General features: G+C 44.5%; 1 protein-coding gene across 1 annotated transcript; it reads right to left on the bottom strand.

Moving 5' to 3' along the window:
- Positions 1–6,183: 6,183 nt before the first annotated feature.
- On the bottom strand, positions 6,184–20,854 carry COPS8 (COP9 signalosome subunit 8). Its single transcript, XM_055300509.1, has 8 exons — positions 20,698–20,854; positions 20,018–20,088; positions 18,459–18,507; positions 17,142–17,274; positions 12,172–12,279; positions 10,083–10,145; positions 7,927–7,974; positions 6,184–7,207 (listed from the first exon to the last, which is right to left on the bottom strand). Exons 1-8 carry the CDS (start codon positions 20,773–20,775, stop codon positions 7,128–7,130), a joined length of 630 nt encoding a protein of 209 aa, XP_055156484.1. The 5' UTR covers positions 20,776–20,854; the 3' UTR covers positions 6,184–7,127.
- Positions 20,855–22,966: the final 2,112 nt, after the last annotated feature.

A 22,966-nucleotide genomic window follows, 5' to 3' on the forward strand; every position in this document is an offset into this window, starting at 1 on the left:
TTGTGCCTCTTTAGTTTCTTTTGATCTGGGACGATTTTTAAAGCTTTTTTTTCATCAAATTGGCAGGGTTGCCACAAACCTTGTAAAAATACAAAATCAAAACCAAATGCAACGCCTGTGGTGCACAGTAAGATGAAGATGCCTGTAGTAGTAGCATCCTCTTGGACAGGGGAACACATCTTCTACAATATGTTTACCATTTGTTCAATCCTAGAACACACAAAATCATTTCTGAATTGCTAACCTTTATTTTTTGCAAAAAAGCAGCCCAGTAAACGGAGTTTAATATATGTTTAAAGTTATTTTTTGTGTTGAACCTTAGGACATACAGTCTAAAGAGTGTTCTTCAAATCTTACCTGACTTAGGACCCTTACCTTCAGGGCAGGTATGTAATTTATTTAAAATGCGCTTTGGCTCATTCCCCCTTCCCCCAATCATCGTTTTACTTCTTGAGTACATGAAACATTCATATAGTCCCCCAAGTCAGAAGTGTGCAAAAAGGAAGGGACAGCCCTCCAGCCCCCCTGGTCCTATCCTCTCCATTTTATTCCCTCCTATACCCCCGAAACATTATTCTGGCTTCCCTTCTGGTGTTTTCTTTCCCCCACTGGTGAGCAAATATACACAGATTTTCTTTTTTCTTACACAAAAAATAGCACACTCTAGGCACTTTCATGCACATGCACATTGTTTCCCTGCCACTCCCCCCCCCCACGCCCCTTACCAGCATGTCCTGGAAGTCACTCTGTATGAAGGACTGTCACGATTCTTTATTATAGATGCATAGGACTCCCTCATGTGGATGTACCATTCCCTTGTGTATAAGCACTTGGGCTATTCCCAGTATGAGCCCATCAGGAATAATGCTCCAATAAATAACCTTGTACATATGCTTTTTTAAAAAAACTATTGTGGTGTTGAATCTTCAGGATAAATCCCTAATGGCTAGATTGCCAGGAATCAAAGTATACACATTTGCCCTTCTCAGATACTGCCCACCTGTCTCTGTAGGGATGTTCCCACTTGCACTCCCACCAACTAAGCCTATGAGGGTGAATTTCCTGAGTTTGGTAACAGAACACCTTGTTACACTCTTGAGGTTCTGCTACTCCTATGTCTTACACGTACAAACTCAATGCTATTTTAAGTTCCCAGTTCTCTTATTATAAATGAAGTTGAACATCTTTTCATGTTTAAAAGCCACTTTGTAAGTTTTTGTGAATTGTCATTTTTTTTCCCTGTTGGTTTTCGCTTTTTAATTACCTTGAGTGCTCACTTCAGCAGCACATATAATTATCTTGATTTTTAAGAATCATTTATATGTGAGGGATATGATCAGCTCTTTATGTTCTAAGTATTGTCAGTTGTCAGATGTCTTTTTAAAAACTTGTAATGAAGTTCAGTTGACATGCAGTGCTGCATTAGCTTCAGGCTTCCATCTATCCCCACGTCACTGCAACACTGACTATATTTCCTATGCTTACTTTTCATCTCTCGGATTTACTTATAATTGGAAGTTTGTACTTCTTAATCCTCTTCAGTTATTCCACTCATTCTCTATCCCCGCAGCTCTCCCTTCTGGCAACCCCTCGTTTGTTCTCTGTATTTACCCCAGGTTTCTGTTCAGATGTCTTTATAATTTGCAACATTTTCAAGTAGTGGAATTGATGACTCTTCTAACAGCCCAAATTTTGAGACAGAGAAGCCTTTACTTTACCCAAGGTCTAGTACTGGCATGGTTTCATCATTGCACATTAAGATCCCTCATCTATCTGGATCCTATTCTAATAGATTTATTTTTCCAAATAGCTAACCAATTTTCCCAGAGCCATTTGTTAAAAGGTCCACCTTATATTCTCAGTGATCTGAGATGCCGGCTTTATCACACGGTACATTACTGTAGGTATTCAAGTCTATTTCTCATCTCTCTCATTTATTCCACAGGGCTATCTACTACTCACGCTCCAGGATCATGAGGTTTTACATTTTAATTATAGAGGCTTTGGATTGTCTTAATGTCTGGTAGGGTTAGTGCCAGCCACCACCCCAACTCCCCAACTATAGAGGAGTCCGTTGTCAACTTCTGTTTTGATTATATTTCATTTTAGATTTATAGATGCAGAATTATATACTCCTGTTGCCTACTGGACTGACCCCGTAGTGGGAAGAACAATGGTCCTCAAATACGCGTACATCTGAATCCCTGAAACCTCTGAATATGTTGTCACATGAAAGCAAAATTGAGAGAGCAGATGGAAGGTTGCTAATCAGCCTATCTTAAAATAGGGAGATTGTCCTGGATGCCCAGGTGGGACAACATAACATAGGGGTCTTTAAAGTGGTAGAAGAGCCCCCAAGAGGTGGCAGTGTGGAAACAACCTGGCCCAATGCTGCTGGTTTTGGAAACGGCTGCAGGGCCAGGCGCCAAGGTGTGTGGGCAGCCTCTGGAAGCCGGACAGGGCAAGGAAACAGCTTGTCCCCTGGAGCCTCCCAGCAGGAAGGCAGCAGTCCTGCTGACACCTGACCCTGGCCCAGCGGGACCCAGCTTAGACTCCTCGACTCCGTAACTGTCAGTGTTGTCCTAAGTCGTCAAGTCTATGGTAACTCAGCGCAGCGATAGGAAACCTTGTCCACGACACACGCTTCTCACCTTCAGGTCCACCGTGGCGCCGCACCTTTCTTTTGGTTAGTGTTTGCACGGATAGATCTTGTTCCACTTTTAAACTTAACACAGGAAGGCCGAAAGTAACAACGGGTCTCATAATTGGCAGTCATGATTTTTTTACTTTCAACACTTAGAATGCTATTTTATTATCCTCTGGCTTTGCTTTTGCTTCTCTGAAGAGAAATTCCCTTACTCCTCCTCCCCCGTCAGCCCCTCCATAATTTTAATATGTTTGCTTTCATTTTCAGTAGCTACCTAGGTGTCAGGTTGGGGGGCGTGCTTGGTTTTGGTATCCATCCTGTGTGGGGGTTTCTGAGATTTTTGGACCTGTCACTTGACTTCTTTCATCTGTTTTGGAGAGTTCTTGGCCAGTACTTCAGGTACTGTTTTCCGATTTACTTTCTATTTCTTCAAATCCCAAATCCCACTACACACATCACAGACTGTCTCCAACAGCTTCCAGTAAGCTCCATTGTGTACTTTGTGTTTCCGTGAGAACATTCTGCTGCCCTGTCCTCCAGCAGTTTAACTAACTACTCTACTCTACTCTGGTTTGTTGATGGGCACCCCCACTAACCTGCCTGTTACCTGGAGCCCCACACGGCAAGACTGCGGGAAAAGCAAGCTGTTTCCCAAAGGCTTTTTTGGACTTGGCCTCTTTTTTCCCTACCCAAAGCAGCCTAAAAGTTCACCAGATGTCTTGAAGAGTAAGCAGCTGTGTGGCTTTTTATTTTTATTTATTTTTTTAAAATATTTTATTTATTTATTCATGAGACACACACACACACACACACACACACACACACACACACACACACACAGAGGCAGAAGCAGGCTCCATGCAGGGAGTCCGATGTGGGACTTGATCCCAGGACTCCAGGATCACGCCCTGGGCCAAAGGCAGGCACTAAACAGCTGAGCCACCCAGGGATCCCCAGCTGTGTGGTTTAGGCCTCTCAAATGCCCAATCCCCGCAAGGTGGCAGGCCTCCAGCACAGGACCCGGCCCTGGCCAGCAATGAATGGCCCCCCAAACGCTGCTGCCCAGCCCTCTGGGTTCTCTGGGCGCTCAAACCTGAGCCCCTCAGGCCTCACCACTTGAGATCTTTGATTACCTTAAGCAGATTTCTTGCCACGCAGCCATCTGTTTGTAGTTCTTGGCACAACTGGAGTCTGCCTCAAAGTACTTCGGCCCAGGAGCAGGGATCTTCCCATGCTCACTGCCAACTCTACCACCCTTTGACTCTTCTCAGGTCATTTATTTTTTTAAGGAAACTCATTTTGTCCTGTTAAATCCCCCACATTCTAGATCTGGCTGACTGCTTCTTAGTGGGGCGTTTAACTTGTTCACCTAATAACTGCGTACCATGGAAATAGGCAGTTAAGTCTACAACCTTGGTTAGATTCCTATTCATTTTGGGGGAAGTTTGTTCTGACAAAACTTCATGGTGGAGACTATATGCTTACCCTGCCATCCTGGCAAGCTTATATGTCTCACTGAGTGATGTTAAGAATGATGGATTCAGGTGCTTTCAACTTACGTGTAGACGAGCCACTTCTCTTGATCCCAGGAAACACAGAGGGGAACTGGGAAGAAAGAAACAAGGAAGGAGGAACTAGCAATCCACGCCACCGCAGACTGGTCACAATGGGCAACCACAGCTCAGGCTCTGTGGGGTCTTTTTTCAGGTACCACACATGGAACGTACCCTGGAACCGTCTTCCCAAGGCATGGAAGGCAGTGTTATTGCCTAGGTCGTGCCTCCATCTGTTGAAAGGCTGGTCCGGGATCTAGTTCCCCCTTACCCAGGTTTGTGTGGGCAACCCTGTGGCATTGTCAGGTAAGCCCCAGAGCAAAAAGCATAGATACACTCGATGCGTCTAAAGCAGGGTGCTGTCAGGCTACACCTGCAGCTGGCAGTCTCAGCAGTAGCCAGGACCACAGATGGGCTGATGTGCCTGCTGGGTTTATTTTATGCTCAGTCTTACTTTCTCAGCCCATGGTCTCAGCAGCCATTGATGCTTCTTTCCTAGATCCTTTAGGAAAAGTACTGCAAAATATGGATTTTCTAATTTTATCAGTATCTATTGGGTGGAATCTTTCTGTAAAGAACTGTCTACGATCAGTTGTTTGATCACTTTGCAGGCTCAATTTTGTTATTTTGGATATCCCTAGGGCATCAATTCATTTGTTCTTTACACTGATAAATACAGGGGAGACCGAAGCAAGCATTTATCCTGAATTTCTTGCGCAAGGATGAGGTTTAGTACTGTAATTATGAACTTGGGGTTAAAAATATAAACACGTATTTAGATTTTTCGTACTCAATTTATCTCATGTTTGGCCAATAGAAGCTCCTTCAGGTTGGCTTCTATGAACTTCTGAAAGAACCCTCTTAGACTCTGAAACATTCCTGAACCTGGGAGATCTTATACTGAGGTTCAACCATGTAATTATTTCCCCAGACCAGTATCTACTTTGAAAATAAGTTCTGATTCTGCTTATTTGAAAATGGGAGTTTAGAGACCACCATCTGGGCATTATTGGTTCTCACTGGTGTTGGGTTATAATTACTTTAGGCCTTTTTAGTTGGACCAGGAACTATTTACTGTTTAGAAAGATAAAGCATTTAGGGTTTCTAAGTGAAATTTAAGACTACCTGATTTCTAAATTGCTTTATCCTAAAATATACTTTTAATAATAGTGACGTTACCAAGGTAGTTTTTTGAAATTAGCCATGAAGCCATATTCAGTGGGCTGAGGTCTGTGTCCTCAGTATGTATTCCAGTGACAATGCAAAATCAAAACTGTGATCAAGTCACCTGAAGTAATTACTGTTTCACTATGTGAAGTTCACTGACCACTTCCTCTTCCCCTCTGAAGAACCAGTTTTACTAGTTCGTGGTTTAGCCTCTGTTTTTTGAAATACCAGCAAGTATGTATGGTTGTACATATATCCACATACCCTTTCTCACTAAACCCCTTCTACTTCCTCTGCTTTCACTCTGAAGATCACCTTGTTTTCATCCAGAGATCTTCTCTCTCTTACTCATGCCTCCAGGAGCTGCACAGCACAGCACTGAATGCTATCGTTTATTCACCTCGTCCTCTATTAATGAACAATTCAGTTGATTCCAATCTATTTAAAATAAGGCCCATGGATACAATTTGTACTTAATACCTGGAAGTTCAATAACTGGCATCATCACTTTCTAGCTATTGATCCTCTTGCTTCTTGAATTTCCATTTCCTCAACTGTAAAACAAGGGAGTTTTAACAACATGACTTAGACATCTGAGTTCAATAAACTGTTAATTTAAAAGGTATTTCCACAAATGTTAATAATTGAAAAATGTATTTAAAATGAACAAAAACCGGAATCATACAATCACCACTATATATGTCATTTCTACTCAAGTAGGACATTTGTATATTGAAAAAATGGCAAACTAGAATGTATCCACAGAAACACCAGGAGAGTGAAATTTCTAGAAACTATCTCAGATGAAACAGCGGATTCAATTAAATATTTATTGAACAAATGCAGAATAAATGAAGCAGGGGGGCTTTTAACCTGAAGATACAATAAACATCTCCAAATATTCAGAGGGCATCACACAAAAACTGCAAGACTTGTTCGGTATTTCTCCAAAAGGCAGAACTTGAACCAAAGGATAAAAATAAGCAACCAGTAGGCTGCAAGACAGTTGTACAAAGTGGATCACTTATCTTAATAGCTTCCTTGCCAATATAATGCATTCCACCCTAATATTCCCTTCTTTTGAAAGGAGCATTACACCTAATATTTCTCCTGAAGGTCTTAAATAGTTGCATTTTCATGGCAAGCCCTCCACTGCCAGCAATGGATGTACTCACACTATCAGGAAAAAAATCGAAGTTAACAAACTGGTTCACTGAGGAAGTGGTCTTCTGTTCCTCAGCTACACTTCAGCATTCTGTAAGAGTGATATTCAGGAGGTGAGGAGAAAGGAGAGCATATTCTCTGAAGAGGGTGCATCAGAATCCCTGGCAGCTCAGAGACTGTCTCCGGGGACAGTCCTTCTCAAACCCCAAAGGAATCACCGCAACTATCAACCATCAGTGCCGATGGGGTGTGCTGTATGCTGGGGCAGGGGCAAACAGCTGTCAACCACTGACCTACATGAAGCAGGAGAGCTGTTTTATCAGTCAGTCACTAGGAAATATAAACTGCATAATACTGACGGGCTCCATCCAAATTGTCAAATATTACAAAATGAGAATTGTTTCAACAACTATTCAGCATAATGTTTAAGGACAAAATATATAATAATATACTTTATATATGTATTTTTATCACATACTCAGTAAGGAATGCTGAGGTGCTTCATCCATCCAATAAATTGAAAATAAAAATTTTACATTTCTATATCTGTCAGTATACAGGATTCTGAAGGTGGATCTTGGACTCAGAATGATACATCAGTTTTCGAGGAAAGCCACATAATCGGTCAGTCTGGCTAACTGCTGCTCATTGGGGATTGGGGGCACTGGGGCGGGCTCTGCAAGTGAAACAGAAAGAGACTAAAGTTAGACCCCATGTGACAGCACCTGGGCCCTGCCACCCACACCCTTCCAGGCCTGTCATTTAACAATAAAGAAACTTTCTTATTGATTTTGGACATTTTGAAAAACAAGCAAAGTTTCAACTTTGATGAGTTTTTCTCAACGGGGAGCAAAGGCATGTCCAGCTTTGTTGAAGTTTCCAGGTTAACAAGCAACACCTCTCTTGAGAGAGCACAGCTCTTCCTGGAAGGACATATACCCACCTGACATGATATTCAGTGAATAACCAATCACCCAGTGCTTACCCTGTGCCATGCAGTGCTCTAGGAGGGCATTAAATTGTCAGTGAACAAAACAAAACAAAACAAAAAACCACAAAGAACCTATCAAGGAATTTAGTTTCAACTTTTAATTTAGCACATGTCAGCCCAGGGATGCCTTCCGAGGAAGTGCTGGTGAGAAGCCCCATCATGGCTTCCCCCCATGACACCACGGAGGCTCCGTGACTGGGCCAGAAGGTGCCCTGGCCTCAAGGTGAACTACAGAGGGGAACCCACACGTTCTCTATTATAACCAAATATATCATTATAAACAGCAAATACAGAATTTCATCTCTTCATTTACAATGTGGGAGCTAAGGAAAACAGAGACATGTGACAAAAAAAAAAAAAAAGAACAATGAAATGTTTTAAATGAGCATATAAACATAACGTACCTGATAAGGGAATAAACCTGTTAAAGGACACATCCAGGGCCCCTGCAACTAAGGAAAATGAACAGCCCAGTTTATATGAGTTACTGTGAAGAGCCTTCACACAGAACATGTCATTTGTAACGTAATGGCATTTACAACCATTTACTTCTCAAACGGTTAACAGTTATGCTCTATAAGATTACGCAAATCTTCTCATTACAGCAGTGAGATCCGCTGGGACCGGGTCTCACCACCTCTTGTACCTTCCCAGGGCAGAGCCCACTGAAATCTGAGGAATTCCTTGCTGAGGGGCCAACACTGTCTACATGATAGGAACACAGAGCAGGTGGAAGGAACTCTGGTTGAGGGAGAGGGTGTATGGATGTGGCATTAAGCCCAGTTCCAAAGACGCGGCATAAAAGGGCACTCCTGCCAATGGAGGAGAGACCCCCACGCAGGAATGAGCATGGCTCACTTCAGGAAGAGGACTGAGGGGCTGGGAATTCAGATGGAGACAACAAGCGCAGGCCAAACAATTTAAGCCTTAAAAGGCCAAAGAACTTAATTCTGTGAAAGTTAAAGCCACTGAAAATCTTGTTTCAGAGAAGAGTCTACACGGCTATAGTACAAGGAGAAAAAGAAGATATTTTTTTAAAAAGACAATGACTTAGATATGGATAAACACACTTAGAAATGGTCCCATAAATAAGTGGATGGGAGACTAATGCTTAGTAAGAATTAAGTTGTAAGTGTGAACTGGTGCAGCCACTCTGGAAAACTGTGTGGAGGTTCCTCAAAGAATTAAAAATAGACCTGCCCTACGACCCAGCAATTGCACTGTTAGGGATTTACCCCAAAGATTCAGATGCAATGAAACGCCGGGACACCTGCACCCCGATGTTTCTAGCAGCCATGTCCACAATAGCCAAACTGTGGAAGGAGCCTCGGTGCCCATCGAAAGATGAATGGATAAAGAAGATGTGGTTTATGTATACAATGGAATATTCCTCAGCCATTAGAAATGACAAATACCCACCATTTGCTTCAACGTGGATGGAACTGGAGGGTATGATGCTGAGTGAAGTGAGTCAATCGGAGAAGGACAAACATTGTATGTTCTCATTCATTTGGGGAATATGAATAATAGTGAAGGGGAATGTAAGGGAAGGGAGAAGAAATGTGTGGGAAATATCAGAAAGGGAGACAGAACAAAAAGACTTCTAACTCTGGGAAATGAACTAGGGGTGGTGGAGGGGGAGGAAGGCGGGGGGTGGGGGTGAATGGGTGACGGGCACTGAGGGGGACACTGGTCGGGATGAGCACTGGGTGTTATTCTGTATGTTGGTAAATTGAACACCAATAAAAATTAATAAAAAAAAAATACAAAGGTAAGGAGAAATTTGGGATATGGTAAAAAAAAAAAAAAAGAAAAAAAAAAGAAATCTAAAATAGCAGAAAAGCTTTGCGAAGCCCCAGGATAACAGCTGGGCAAGTCCAAAGAGCAGTCTGCCCCAATAGAAGCAGAAAGATACCCGGGGGCAGGTGGTGTCCAGGGAACTGAAATTGAGAGACATCCTGGTCCCAACTTTCCTCTTATGTGGCTGTATATTATTTTAGGTTAAATCATTAGGATGGGGGATCCCTAGGTGGCTCAGCAGTTAAATATCTGCCTTTGGCTCAGGGCATGATCCTGGAGTCCCGGGATCGAGTCCCACATCGGGCTCCCTGCATGGAACCTGCTTCTCCCTCTGCCTGTGTCTCTGCCCACCCCCCTGTGCCTCTCATGAATAAATAAATAAAATCTTTAAAAAAAAAAAAAGAATTAAGTTGTAATATGGATTATGAGAAACCCATATAGTTTCTTATACAAAAAAAAAAAAATTGGGGGATCCCTGGGTGGCTCAGTGGTTTAGCACCGCCTTCAGCCCAGGGTGTGATCCTGGAAACCCAGTTCTTAAAAAAAAATTTTTTTTTTTTAGAAATCAAGGTAAAACTAGGTGATCTTTAAAATCCTTTCTGCTGCGTCTATCATTCCAGGTCTATACTTAACTGAGTTACTTTCAATTTGCTAGCACAGCAGAACCTTAGTACCAAATTACTCAAATTCAATGTCTAAAAGACTAAAGTAGTCTTAGAAGAGGTCCATGGTGCATATATGGATGAAGAGCTCCACCTACCTGGCTTTTTGGGCATAACCATTCTTGTGGTAGAGTCGGCTTGCCATCCTTGTTCCAATATACCTACAGATATGTATTTAACACACAAATGAAGCAATAACCAAAAGTTACTATAATTTTCATTTACAAGATCCACAATCTGTCAATGGCACTACTTGTATGGAGGATCTGACAAGTCCAGGTTACCCTACAATGTGTATTTTTACTAGAAAAGTTGATTATATAGATAGCATTCTCAGATGGACTTACTTTTGAAACATTTCTGAAATGTGCATCAAAGTCTCATTTTACTCTATCAGGCTGATACAATCCCTAGCAAATGACCAGTCTTCCAGAGTGTGCAATACGGTATTAATCTAGTCAATATACCGGAAACAACACTTCCATCTCTAAGGAGGATGTACATGACACTGCCTCCAATTGCTCTATCAGTAGTAACAAAGCTGATGCCAGTGACAAAACTGAGTCCTGGCCAGTACGCACCGTCCCACAGCAATCGTATCAGGTCATCACCACACAACTCTATGAAGTAGGACTCAGAACCATCACTAAACTTGTGGAAAATGAATTTTGGGGAATCCTATGACGTGTCCTGGGTCACGCAGTTAGTATGGGGTTGGGAGGGTACAGGACTCGGACCCAGGCAGTCAGTTAAGAGTAGGGCTCAGGGGTATGTTATTAGTATGTAATAAACTACAGATCAATTTCCAGATGAATCAAAACAAATGTTTATAAGCAACAGTATGATTTACTCCAGGAACTGCATTAACCTGCCTTTTATGCATCTAAAATTGTGGTAGGCTTTGGAAACTGAGGAACAAGGTGTGGCCTTATTTTAGTCAGAGAATCAAAAATGTCAGTTACGGTAAAACAATGCTACAAGGCACATATAGCATTCGATAGCAATTTACCAAGGGGAGGAGCTAGTTTGGGCATCACTGAGAAATCCAAATGCAAAAGCATATTTGGAGACACTGGGTAAGAGTTACTGGTGAGAAATATCGAGGAAAAAGGGGCTGAAAAGGGACAGTGAGAGGAGACTACCTTTACCAAATACAGGTAAAATGAGGATTTCTACAAGTGAGTCATGAGGTCAATTAAAATTTTTTTTAAAAGAACCCATTTATCAATATGTTGATTCAGAGGAACAGATAATTTAAAGAAATTACAAAGTTTAAGAATTATTAATTTAATGCTACTCACCTGGCACACTTAACAAAAACAAATAATCTGTACACCCTCTACTTTCTTGCATCTCACATTCCGTACCAATTCTAAGACCGGATGTAACCTGAGCTGCCTGGGGCTGTCTCAAATGCCTTCTCCATAGGCTCCCTTGCCCTCTCACACCGTCCTTGTCCCCGTCTTCCAGGAACTCTGTTCCCACCACATCCCTCCCTGCTCGTCCCACTCTCAGTCAACAGCGGCTCTAGTCTCCTTCCTGGGAATCACCTTGGGAGGGCACCCCACCATTTCACAGGCCCACTGTTAACTTAAGTCTTCATCAAAGTTCTTAGAAATAAAAGTAGAAAATACTCATGGATCAAGTCCTCGGAACTGTGGCAAAAAATGACTATAGAAATATCCAAGAGGTTCTGATAAAGAAAGAGCTAGAATGATCAGATGCAACGAGGGTACACCTCCTAGACATAGCCCAACGCTGACTTTATAAGAATGGCAAAGTCCTCCTTTGCAAAGCTCGTGTTCTAAGACAGCATTAACTGCTTTTGGCAAAAAATGCTTTAAAAGTAAATATGAATCTGAAATCTCTTATCCACGCTTGAAAACCCAGAAGGCTCTACTATGGTTTTTCCTTAACTCATTTGGTAAAGAAACTGGTTGCAAGGTGCTGTAAGGTCTATATAAAATCTCTCCTCCTACCTTTGCAGCGACTCCTACCCCATGCCTTGGCAGAGCCACTACTGGCTTGATGACCGGATGTTTCCTGTCCACACCCTCTGGGAGTGTGGCACCCCATAGGTTTTATAATTCCTTCCAGGGAACAAACACCACCTAAATTCCAAAGCCAACCTGTTTCAACAATTTACCCTTCCACCTTTGTTCAAAGTAAAAAGTAAGCCCAACATACCTTTCACAGCCTCCTCCACAGGGAGCCCAACAAAGGCCGCGAAGTCGTCGGCGATTATGGAGGTGTAGGCTTGAGAGACCAGGGCAAAGGCTCTTCTTCTTGTTGCATCTGAGGTGGGAGTGGAGGGGGGGCAGACAGTGAACCAAAAGAGCTGGCATTTTTAACACAGGATTAAGTTACATGATTGTCCTTGTCTAAATTCTCTAAGCAAGACTAGATCAAAGAGCTCAATGCTGACAGATACAGACACCTGTGCCGGGCACGGAAGAGGTGCTCAGATACTACTGAATAAACAAATCAATCTCTTGTACTTCCTCTCGGACAGCAAATCTCTCTTGGAGGGACAATGAAATTTACAAGGAAAAAAGTTAATATACATAAGACCCAAACTCTAAGAAAATTTCATTTAAATACATTTATGTATGTAAATTTATCTTTATATACATGTTTTTCTTTTTTAATTCCACTTTCATGGACTGAAAGAAGTGGAAATGATCTACTTCAGTAATCAGCTGTCCTTTGTGAGCAGGGTCTCTGTATAGGAGCGCACCTAGAAACTGCAGAACAAACCTTGCAACTAGAGTGCTCTTCTGTTAACAAGAAAACCACAGGTCCCAAATGCCTCAGCAAACTGGGACTTAATACCTAACACAGTTTCAATCTAGAAATATAGTCTTAAGAGGTCAGTGGGGAATTTACTGATCACGTGGAAACCCTCAACGCCCAGAAAGGAGATTCCTTACTCTACCCTTTTTTTTTTTTCCTTACTCTACCCTTAAGGGAGGTGACCTGGCCTGAAACATCCTTCCTTTTCTTTTGCTAATAATGTCCTTGCCCCAAGTTCCTTCCTATGCAAACCTGCCATTTAATCAAGCTCCTCACAGCTCCCCTCTACTTGCTCGATGGCATGCTGCCCAAACCAAGGATTGCTTAATAAACCCAATTAGATCTTCAAGTTTACGCAGCTGAATTTTTTTAAGATTCATTCATTCATTCATTCATAAGAGACAGGGAGAGAGAGAGACACGGAGAGAGAGAGGCAGAGACACAGGCAGAGGAAGAAGCAGGCTCCAAGCAGGGAGCCTGGTGTGGGACTCAATCCTGGGTCTCCAGGATCACGCCCTGGGCCGAAGGCAGACGCTCAACCACTGAGCCACCCGGGCTGCCCATGCAATTGAATTTTTATTAACACTTCCCAACTTTCAAGCCTTCTCTGAACCTTTGACTTAATTTGGGTTCAAATCCCAACGTCAAGTCCTGAATGACTGAGCCTAATGGGGAGGTGTGTGGGCTGCAAACAATTCCAGCAACAAAACCTCCCTAGAGATGACATGTGGGAGTTCCCTAGGCTTACATTCCCACATTAAATACTCCAGAAATGAGGCAGAGATAAGTCAATGGTAGGAACCGAGGTGCAGCTAGCCTATCTTCCTGCCCACTGCTCTTGCAGTAACACAAGGGCTCCTCCCCCTGGCTGTCAACATGCTTACAAATATTCTATTTTACTTTCCACATTGAATTGCCAATGTTTATGTACAACACAGCCCCATGATATACTGAAAATCCTCTCTCCATTCCTGGGACGTTGCCTGACAACTACACCAAGCTTCTCAGGCACCCTCTACTCCCGAATAGGCCCCCAGCTCTCAGACAAGCCTTACACCTTTTCATCTCTGGGCTCTGGGTTTATGTTGCTGTGTGGTGTCTGCTCTCTGTGACTCCCACGTCTGTTTACAAGCTCCTCCTGCAGCACTGAAGTTCACTGCATCTCTAAACTCCCAGCTCTGTTTACACTATTTAACAAGCTAGTTTTCACCTCCTATGGCACACAGTGCTCCACAACTCTGTGGTTTCCTCAACTTCTCTACAGAAGGAGGGCTTTTATACGTTTTCAATCAAAGAGCCTAGCCTCTCTAAGGAAGTCATGTGCTGGGACGCCTGAGTGGCTTAGTGGTTAAGCACCTGCCTTCGGCCCAGGGCATGATCCTGGAGTCCAGGGATCAAGTCCTACATCAGGCTCCCTGCGGGGAGCCTGCTTCTCCCTCTGCCTGTGTCTCTGCCTCTCTTTCTCTCGTTAATACATAAAAATCTTAAAAACAAAAAACCAAAAAAACAAGGAAGTCATGAGCTGAAGACTTGCTTGTTAAAGATATCACCAGGACATAGTCTTTGGCCTTGACCCCTCATACTTAAGGATCGCTGACATTCCATCACATGTCCTCACTTCTGAGCCTGATGTCCCCTCCAGCTTCCACGCCTCTAGTCAACTCTCTCTCCTCTGTCCTACCGATCGCTCAGCACATGGCCTCACGGTGGACTTGAAACACCTTGGCAATAACGGAGGCTTCCCTTACTGAATGAAGGTCATGGGCACGCAAACAGGGAAATCTAAGCATGCACCAACAGCTGTACCCACACGGAAAGCCTACTGAATTTTAAAAATAACTTTAGTTCAAGCACTCTGGTTAGATTTTTACAATTGAGAGGAGATGGGGAGAAGAACAAGACGGAATGAATGGAAGAGACAGGCCAATGGGAGAGGAAGAGGAGAGAAACAGAGGCATGCCTGGCAAACAGGAGAGAAGCACATGGGGAGGCAAAGGGGGTGGGCAGATGGAGCAAAGTCACAGGCACAGAGTTCCACAGGGTTAGTCAAAGGCCACACAACTCAGGCTGCTTTTAACTACTCGGGGACATTCTAGTCACTGTGTGACCCTTAAAGACCTGGGAAATGGTCTCAGGAGAGAGTGTATCAGAACAAGTTGGAAAGTGTAGTGAACAGAGTCAGCACCTACCATCTGCAGCAATTCACCATGTGACAAAGTCCTGGGGATACCCATGCTCACTCGGTGGTGTAAACAATACCTCCAAGTACCTATTATCTACCAGCAGTTGCAAGTGCTACAGACAGAGGGAAGATGAGGGACTGTCCCGCACTTTCAAACCCATGTCTGCCCTTCTACTCCAGGGAGTCTGGACACCACTGCCCACGGCACCTGTAGTGGAGGAGGTGTCCACAGGTCAGGTGAATGTACTTCCTCTGCGCCCTCCCTGCCTCGCGCTGGCTGATCCACAGACAGCTCCTGGGCAGCCCCTTTCCATGGCCTCCTCCCTTTGGGCCTAGAATAAGAATGGCTACTGTCCACAGTGAGCCCCTGGGGCTTTGCTGGCCTCTGCTGGTTGCCTTTGCCTCTTTCACTAGCCTCTGTTCAGTTAAGCCATTTCAATTTTCTGGTAGGACTGTGACTAACTCAGAACAGAAAGGAAGAGATCTGAGAATGAGACTTAGAACAATCTAGAAAACACAAAGTTTGTAACACATTAAAAAGCAAAATATCAAATTTATTAGTGATTCAATATTATTAATATTAATATTAATAATTATTAATATTAAATTTAGCAGTGATTCAAATATGCTATGAGACTTCCTTCAGCAGGTTGCATTTTATGGAGGGAGACATTACCATTCATGGGTCTGGGGATTTGTAAAATTCTCAGGATATGTTCACAAATACTGCAGGTGAACAGATGAATGCTTATACATATTAATGAAGCAAGCACATGTAAGTGCTTACACGTATTAATTTCTAACAACACAAGAAAAATACTACTTATGATCCCACTTTACATTGAGAAAAATGAGGTACAGAAGGATCACTCAGATGGCAGCATCAGGATACGAATCCCAGAAACACACTCCAGAGGCCAAACTCCCCCATGTTGTGCTACACGGCGTTCCAGAGGCCCACTGGACGGCCTCCAAAGGAGTGTTTAATCTAATGGAGCTGGAGGCAGAGGCGGCCCTGGGAGGAAACACCGCTATACCCGATGAAGACACACAGTGAACACTAGCTGGATGAGTCACGAGATCTGTGCCCCAGTCCTGCCAATGAACCTGCTGTATGCTGCTGGGAAAGGGCACGCGGGCTGCGCCCTCACACTACAGTCCTAAGACGGAACCAGATGCTACAAAATCCACCACCACACTCATTCCTCCTCGGACTTATGTCAAGAGGCTAAGGCGGTTTCCTGTGGGAATATCCCAAACTGCCCTTACCTTATGCCACCCTCCTCCCTTTCACCCACCGGCTTCCCACCCAGCAGGCCCTGCACCCCTCACTTCCTTCATTCTTTTAAACTAAGTGTCTCCTGTTTTGTCGCTTACATTGTTCTGTTTTATGCTGATACAGCTTTACCATCCCAAGAGAAATTAGATACATCTCAGAAGCAACCTTCACCTTCTGCCCCCCTGAAAAGATGATATCCCTTGCCAGAATGATGAACAGTTATTCAAAAACTCCTTCCTCCAGAGCAGGAAGGCAGTCAGGGCAGGCATTACCACAGCAACAAGGTAACATTAGGAAATAAGGATTGAAAACATAAAAGAGGTCACTGTATGAATTTATAAAAGAGTGAACCAGCAAATGTCAGGGGCAGAAGAACAGAAAGAGAGGCTGGGTCCAGTTTCATTGTCACATCAGTGCCATGTCACAGAGGCTTGTAACCTTTCAGAGCAATTGAAAAATATCTGAGCATCTGTGTACTGAACTGACTAGGTACAAATCCAGAAGCTGGAGACACCCCTATCAAAGACTGAAGCCAACAGACTCCAAAGCACAGTCTCTATTTTTAAATACGTGGGGTTTAAAATCTTAACCACCACATACCTTGAGCTTGTTAGAGTATTACAAGATTTCATTTTAGTAGCAAAAAATCCTTTTACTGACAAGAGCAATCTCAATCTAGAATTAAGTTGAGAGACAGGGAAGCCCCTAACTGCTGATAAAATCTCAAGCAGGATGAAATGAAGAAGCACGATTATAGCAAATCCTTACAAAAGAATTTTGAAAGCTGCTGTATTCACCTAGCAGGAAATATATGTATTTTTAAAACACACTGCTAACTTACTTCAACATCACAGCACTTAGAGAACAGGTCTAATCTAATTCTTAACCACGAAGAAACACTACCTCTAAGTGCTTCCATGATTGGCTGGACCGTCTCAGACCACTGGTGTGCGTTGATGGTCGTATAGATCCCAGGGAAATCTCTCTGCCAGATTCTCTGTCCTACTGACCAAATTCCCCCAAGTTCAGAATTTGCCTGCAATAAATATTACTGTCTTTGAGTATATTCACTTTGGAGTTTTACCAACAACTGTATCTTAAAACATAACTCAGCATTTCTTTTAAGAGGTATAATTGCTTCTTCAGCCCAATCACTATCAAAAGGATTTTTAAGTGCTGTGGACAGTAATGCAAAATTTATTTGTATGGTTTATATAAATTCTAAGAGAAAATTAGAGCATAAAACACTTGTCCAAAAATATTTCAGAACTAAGTCTGGGAATTAACTTTCTTCAAAATGTACTTGTATTTCATATATACATAAATGCTATAAATATCATATAGATATTCCCAGATACACGCATGTAAAATATATATGCATGCTTTTTTGGCAAAAGTAATAGCAAAATGACAAATAGTATAGACTGTCAATGTCATACACTGTAGCCTCTCCCAGGACCGAATTCCCACGAACGTCTCTGAAACTATGAGTGTAATTTACAGTTCTTTATTTTAAGTCAATGAAGCTGGAGGAATAAGCCAATCTTATATAATAGAATGTCTGGAGAAGACAGACAGTAAAAATGCTAAATGAATTGCTGCTAAGTATCAATAATGAACAGAATTCAAGTGAATTCTTGATAATATTCTGTGAATATTCTATGTTTAAAAAATTCACTTTGTACTTATTCTAGAAACAATGAATCCCGTAAAATTAAAAATGTATTTCATTCCATTTTGGAAGAAAATTTTAAGAGCTTGTTTCATCTAATCTCCCATCCAAACTAAGGAATCAGAAATCCTAATTACCAAAAATAATCTTAATGCTGTGAAAATCATTCTTAGGATATACTTGTAAATAACACCAATTTCAAAGTAAATACCATTACTGCACAAATCAGTTAAAAAAGCAAAACAAAACCCAAACCAAACCTTTATGTAAAATATCCGTTGTTTGCCAGGCAAAGTGGCACTTAACATGAAGTGTCTTAACGTGATCAGAAGAAGCTGAAGACAGAGTTCTAGAACTATCCAAGGGAAATTAAATTTCTGATTAGAGGAAACTTGCAGATCTGTCCTTAAACTTTAATACCAGTTTAGTAACTATTTCTGTGAACCACATAGGAAAGAAAACAGAAACTTTAAAAAGTTTACAATGTTGCCATTTAAATGAAAGCAGTTACTACATTCAAGTAGTAGGAAATCTTATAGAATACTTACAGACTTTATAGCAGGTGGTATCCTCTTCCAAAGATATCTTGCATTATTCCTAATTTACATCCCCCACCCCAAAAAAAACAATAAGCAATTAAAAAAAAAATCACTTCGGTAAATGTTTAAAATTTTAGATCTTACTGCAAACACACAGAAGTATAGTTTAAAATACTCTGTATTTTATAGAGTCAAATTTAGTTTTATATGAATTTGTCCAGGGGAAGAGTAGCTTTTCAGATAAAAAGTAATAAAATACTTTTACAAAGTAATATTTTGTCATCTTTATAGTGCATTTTAAATTAACGATCTAGACCTTAAATTAAGGCAATGGTATGCTAAAAACACAAACACTGAAGTAGGTCATTTCTTCATAGATAAAAATAGGCAAATCTCTATACTTTCAAGGCTCTGGAGTCTCCTGACAACGTATGTGATACACATGCTTTCCTCCTTATCATGAACCCTCCTCTGACCGATGAGTGCAGAGCCACCAAAACTTCAAGACTTTGAAAGCTTGAACTACAACAAACATATGTCAGGATCACGAAAATGAAATCGACAGTATATGTCTAACAGAAATCAGAGGCTACTTTTTAAAAGATATGAAACAAAGAGCTTGAATAGAATTTAAAACAACACTTAACAGTAATTACTGACGACTCGCAGCACCAGAGGGACTCCTGTGCGCTTACGCTTCCTGACTTTTCTTCAACGAGCACGAATTAGGAATAACTAAAAACAACACCTTTCAAAGGATCTCATACGTGTCATTAAACAAATTCCTCTCGACCTTCTCTATCTTCCCTTTCAGTTTCTCTGGATTGACTGATTACATATGAAATTAACAGGAACCCATGGAGGTTTTATAAAAACAAGAAAGGTCCAGCAGCCCGGGTGGCTCAGTGGTTTAGTGCTGCCTTCAGCCCAGGGCCTGATCCTGGAGACCCGGGATTGAGTCGCGCGTTGGGCTCCCCGCATGGAGCCTGCTTCTCCCTCTGCCAGTGTCTCTGCCTCTCATTAATAAATAAATAAAATCTCGGGATCCCTGGGTGGCGCAGTGGTTTGGCGCCTGCCTTTGGCCCAGGGTGTGATCCTGGAGACCCGGGATCGAATCCAACGTCGGGCTCCTGGTGCATGGAGCCTGCTTCTCCCTCTGCCTATGTCTCTGCCTCTCTCTCTCTCTCTCTGTGTGTGTGTGTGTGTGTGACTATCATAAATAAATAAAAATTTAAAAAAAAGAAACATTATAATAAATAAATAAAATCTCAAAAAAAAGCAAAAACAAAAAAGGTCAATAGAATTAAAGGACTTTATTGACACTGCTGTTTCTCACAACAAATTAGAATGTGCTTTTAAAGAATATACGTAAAACAAGCGTATTTTTAAAACGACTGGGCCTTGGCACTATCCGATAACACATGAAACAGGTGCATTAAGTATTACGATAAAAGGCACAGAGCTCCTTGCGCCTTAGGGTTTCGCTGATGTCTTTCCGACGCGAAGCGTAATTTCTGTACAATCCTCAGGAAGCCACTGCTCTCGGCTTTGGGTAGAAAAGTACTTACATGTCATTGTGGAGCAGATATAAAGCTAAGAGCTGACCGTACACGGGGGGAGTGGCAATTCCTCCAGGAGCCTGTAAGGCCAAAAAAAAAAAAAAAAAAAAAAAAAAAAAAGAAAAGAAAGAAAAATGAAAAATACCTTATTTACGCTTACACTTAAAAAGAAAAGAAAAAGGATTTTATTAACACCAACCTAAAAGATAAACCTTATAGTACTTAGAACTGCAGATGTAGAAAGTGCTCCGAGAAGAGACAAAACACTAAAAATCTCACTATTGAGTTCAGATCTGCCGTCGCCTGTGATTTCTAGGTCCCTCCAAACCCCTGTGTCTCCGTAAGGACAAGAATATGTAAACTGAGGACGCCCGGGGGGGCCGGGGGCTCAGCGGCTGAGCATCTGCCTTCCGCTCAGGGCGTGACCCCAGGGTCCTGGGTTCGAGTCCTGCCCTGGGCTCCCTGCATGGAGCCCGCTTCTCCCCCTGCCTGGGTCTCTGCCTCTCTCTCTCTCTCTCTGTCTCTCATGAATAAATAAACAAAATCTTAAATAAAATCTTAAATAGCTGCAAGCAAGGAAAGGGAGCCCCCGGGGCGCACCCCCGCGTCCCCGGCGCCCCGCCGGCCCCGTTACCCTGGAGACCGGCACCGCCCCGGGGGCCCCCCGCCAGCGCGCCGCCAGCCGCCACCTCGAGCTCCTGGTTCTCGCACTGATCCAGCAGCTTCTTGAAACTGAAGGCGCCTTCCGCCATCACCGCCACTGGCATCTTCCCGGCCGGTCCCGCCGCCGCGCCCTCACCGGAGCCGACCCACGACTGTCCCTCGGGCCGTCGCGCCCGCGATGACGTATGCGGCCGTCGCCGCCGAGCGCCCAGGCGCAGCTGCGCCGTCGCTTCCGGCGCGTCGTCGCCGCCGCGCTGGCCGGCGCTCTCGGTGCTCTGGAGGACCCGCGCGGCCTCGCGGGAAGCGGCTTCCCGAGCGCGCGGCCGGAGGCGGGAGGGGCGGGGTGTGCGCGGCGCGGCCTGACACGCATGCGCACTGCGAGGAGCGGCCCCGGCCTGGTGTCTCCGCCGCGGGAGGTCGCGGAGGCTGGGGTCGCCCACACGAGCCCCGCCTGCACCCCCAGGCTCCTGAGCTCTGAAACGGGTCCGGTGCGGGCTTGCGCCCTGCAGCCCGCCTGGCTGGGCCGCTCCCCGGGGCTGGGGACCCTGGCATGCTGCGGAGGCCTGGGGGGGGGCGGGGAGGTGCTCCTCGCTGGCGGATGCTGCTCTGCGGCGCTGTCTGCAGTGACTTGCTGTCGGGTTGCCCTTCGGGTCACCGCCGGCCCGGAGGCTTCTGTTCGCGTGCAGGTCCGGCTGCGCAGTCCGCAGGTCTGGCTGCACAGTCTGCAGGTCCGGCTGCGCAGTCCGAAGGCCCGGCTGCACAGTCCGCAGGCCGGCTGTACAGTCCGCAGACACAGCTGCACAGTCCGCAGGGCCGGCTGTACAGTCTGCAGACACAGCTGCACAGTCCACAGGTCCAGCTGCACAGTCCGCAGGGCCGGCTGCACAGTCCGCAGACACAGCTGCACAGTCCGCAGGCCGCTGTACAGTCTGCAGACACAGCTGCACAGTCCACAGGTCCAGCTGCACAGTCCGCAGGGCCGGCTGCACAGTCCGAAGGCCCGGCTGCACAGTCCGCAGGTCCGGCTGTACAGTCTGCAGACACAGCTGCACAGTCCACAGGTCCGGCTGCGCAGTCCGAAGGCCCAGCTGCACAGTCCACAGGTCCGGCTGCAAGGTCCGCAGGCCCGGCTGTACAGTCTGCAGACACAGCTGCACAGTCCACAGGTCCAGCTGCACAGTCCGCAGGGCCGCTGCACAGTCCAAGGCCGGCTGCACAGTCCGAAGGCCCGGCTGCACAGTCTGCAGGTCCGGCTGTACAGTTTGCAGACCCAGCTGCACAGTCCACAGGTCCGACTGCACAGTCCGCAGGCCCGGCTGCACAGTCCACAGGTCCGGCTGCACAGTCCGCAGGGCCGGCTGCACAGTCTGCAGCCCGCTGTACAGTTTGCAGACCCGGCTGCACAGTCCACAGGTCCGACTGAACAGTCCGCAGGCCCGGCTGCACAGTCCGCAGGTCCGGCTGCACAGTCCGCAGGGCCGACTGCACAGTCCGCAGGCCCGGCTGCACAGTCCGCAGGTCTGGCTGCAGTCTGCAGCCCCGGCTGCGCAGTCCGAAGGCCCGACTGTACAGTCTGCAGACACGGCTGCACAGTCCGCAGGGCCGGCTGCACAGTCTGAAGGCCTGGCTGTGCAGTCCGCAGGCCCGGCTGCACAGTCCGCAGTCCGAAGGCCCGACTGTACAGTCCACAGACCCGGTGGCTGCACAGTCCGCAGGGCCGGCTGCACAGTCTGCAGGCCCAGAGCAATGGCAAATGCAGGACCCTGGTTGGAAAAAAGGGAGGGGACCCTAGCGGTCATATCATGCAAAGCTTTCTCCTCCGACTGAAGTGTACCTCACCTTTTCGTGGTGCTTTCTGCTATTTAGTAAGACTCTAAGTAAAGAAAAATTAAAAATTTAAACGACTGCCGTGAATCTTAGCTTCCATCTTCAGATGGTGCACTGCCAGGTTTAAATTGAGACGTAAGTTCGTCGAACCCCCATGGGGAATCAGAGAAATCATGCAGTTCGTGTTTCATAGCTCATAGATGTGCTTGTATGTTGTTCTTATTAAAATCGTGGAAAGGCTGCACAAAACTAACAACTATTTTTCATGCACTTTATGTTCATGCTCGACCAGCTTTGGCTCACATGCAAATGCTCTGTCGTCCCTATGGACTTCACTCTCCAAACATGCTCAAAGGTAACATTATTAAGAATTTCAAGATAGTGACAGCATCACTGATTATATTTACAGAATCAACACTGTTCCCATGTGGCAATGACTGTATGCAATAATGCTTTGGATGGAATATA

This window comes from Nyctereutes procyonoides, unplaced genomic scaffold (assembly GCF_905146905.1).
Source record: "Nyctereutes procyonoides isolate TBG_1078 unplaced genomic scaffold, NYPRO_anot_genome, whole genome shotgun sequence".
NCBI classification, from domain to species: domain Eukaryota; kingdom Metazoa; phylum Chordata; class Mammalia; order Carnivora; family Canidae; genus Nyctereutes; species Nyctereutes procyonoides.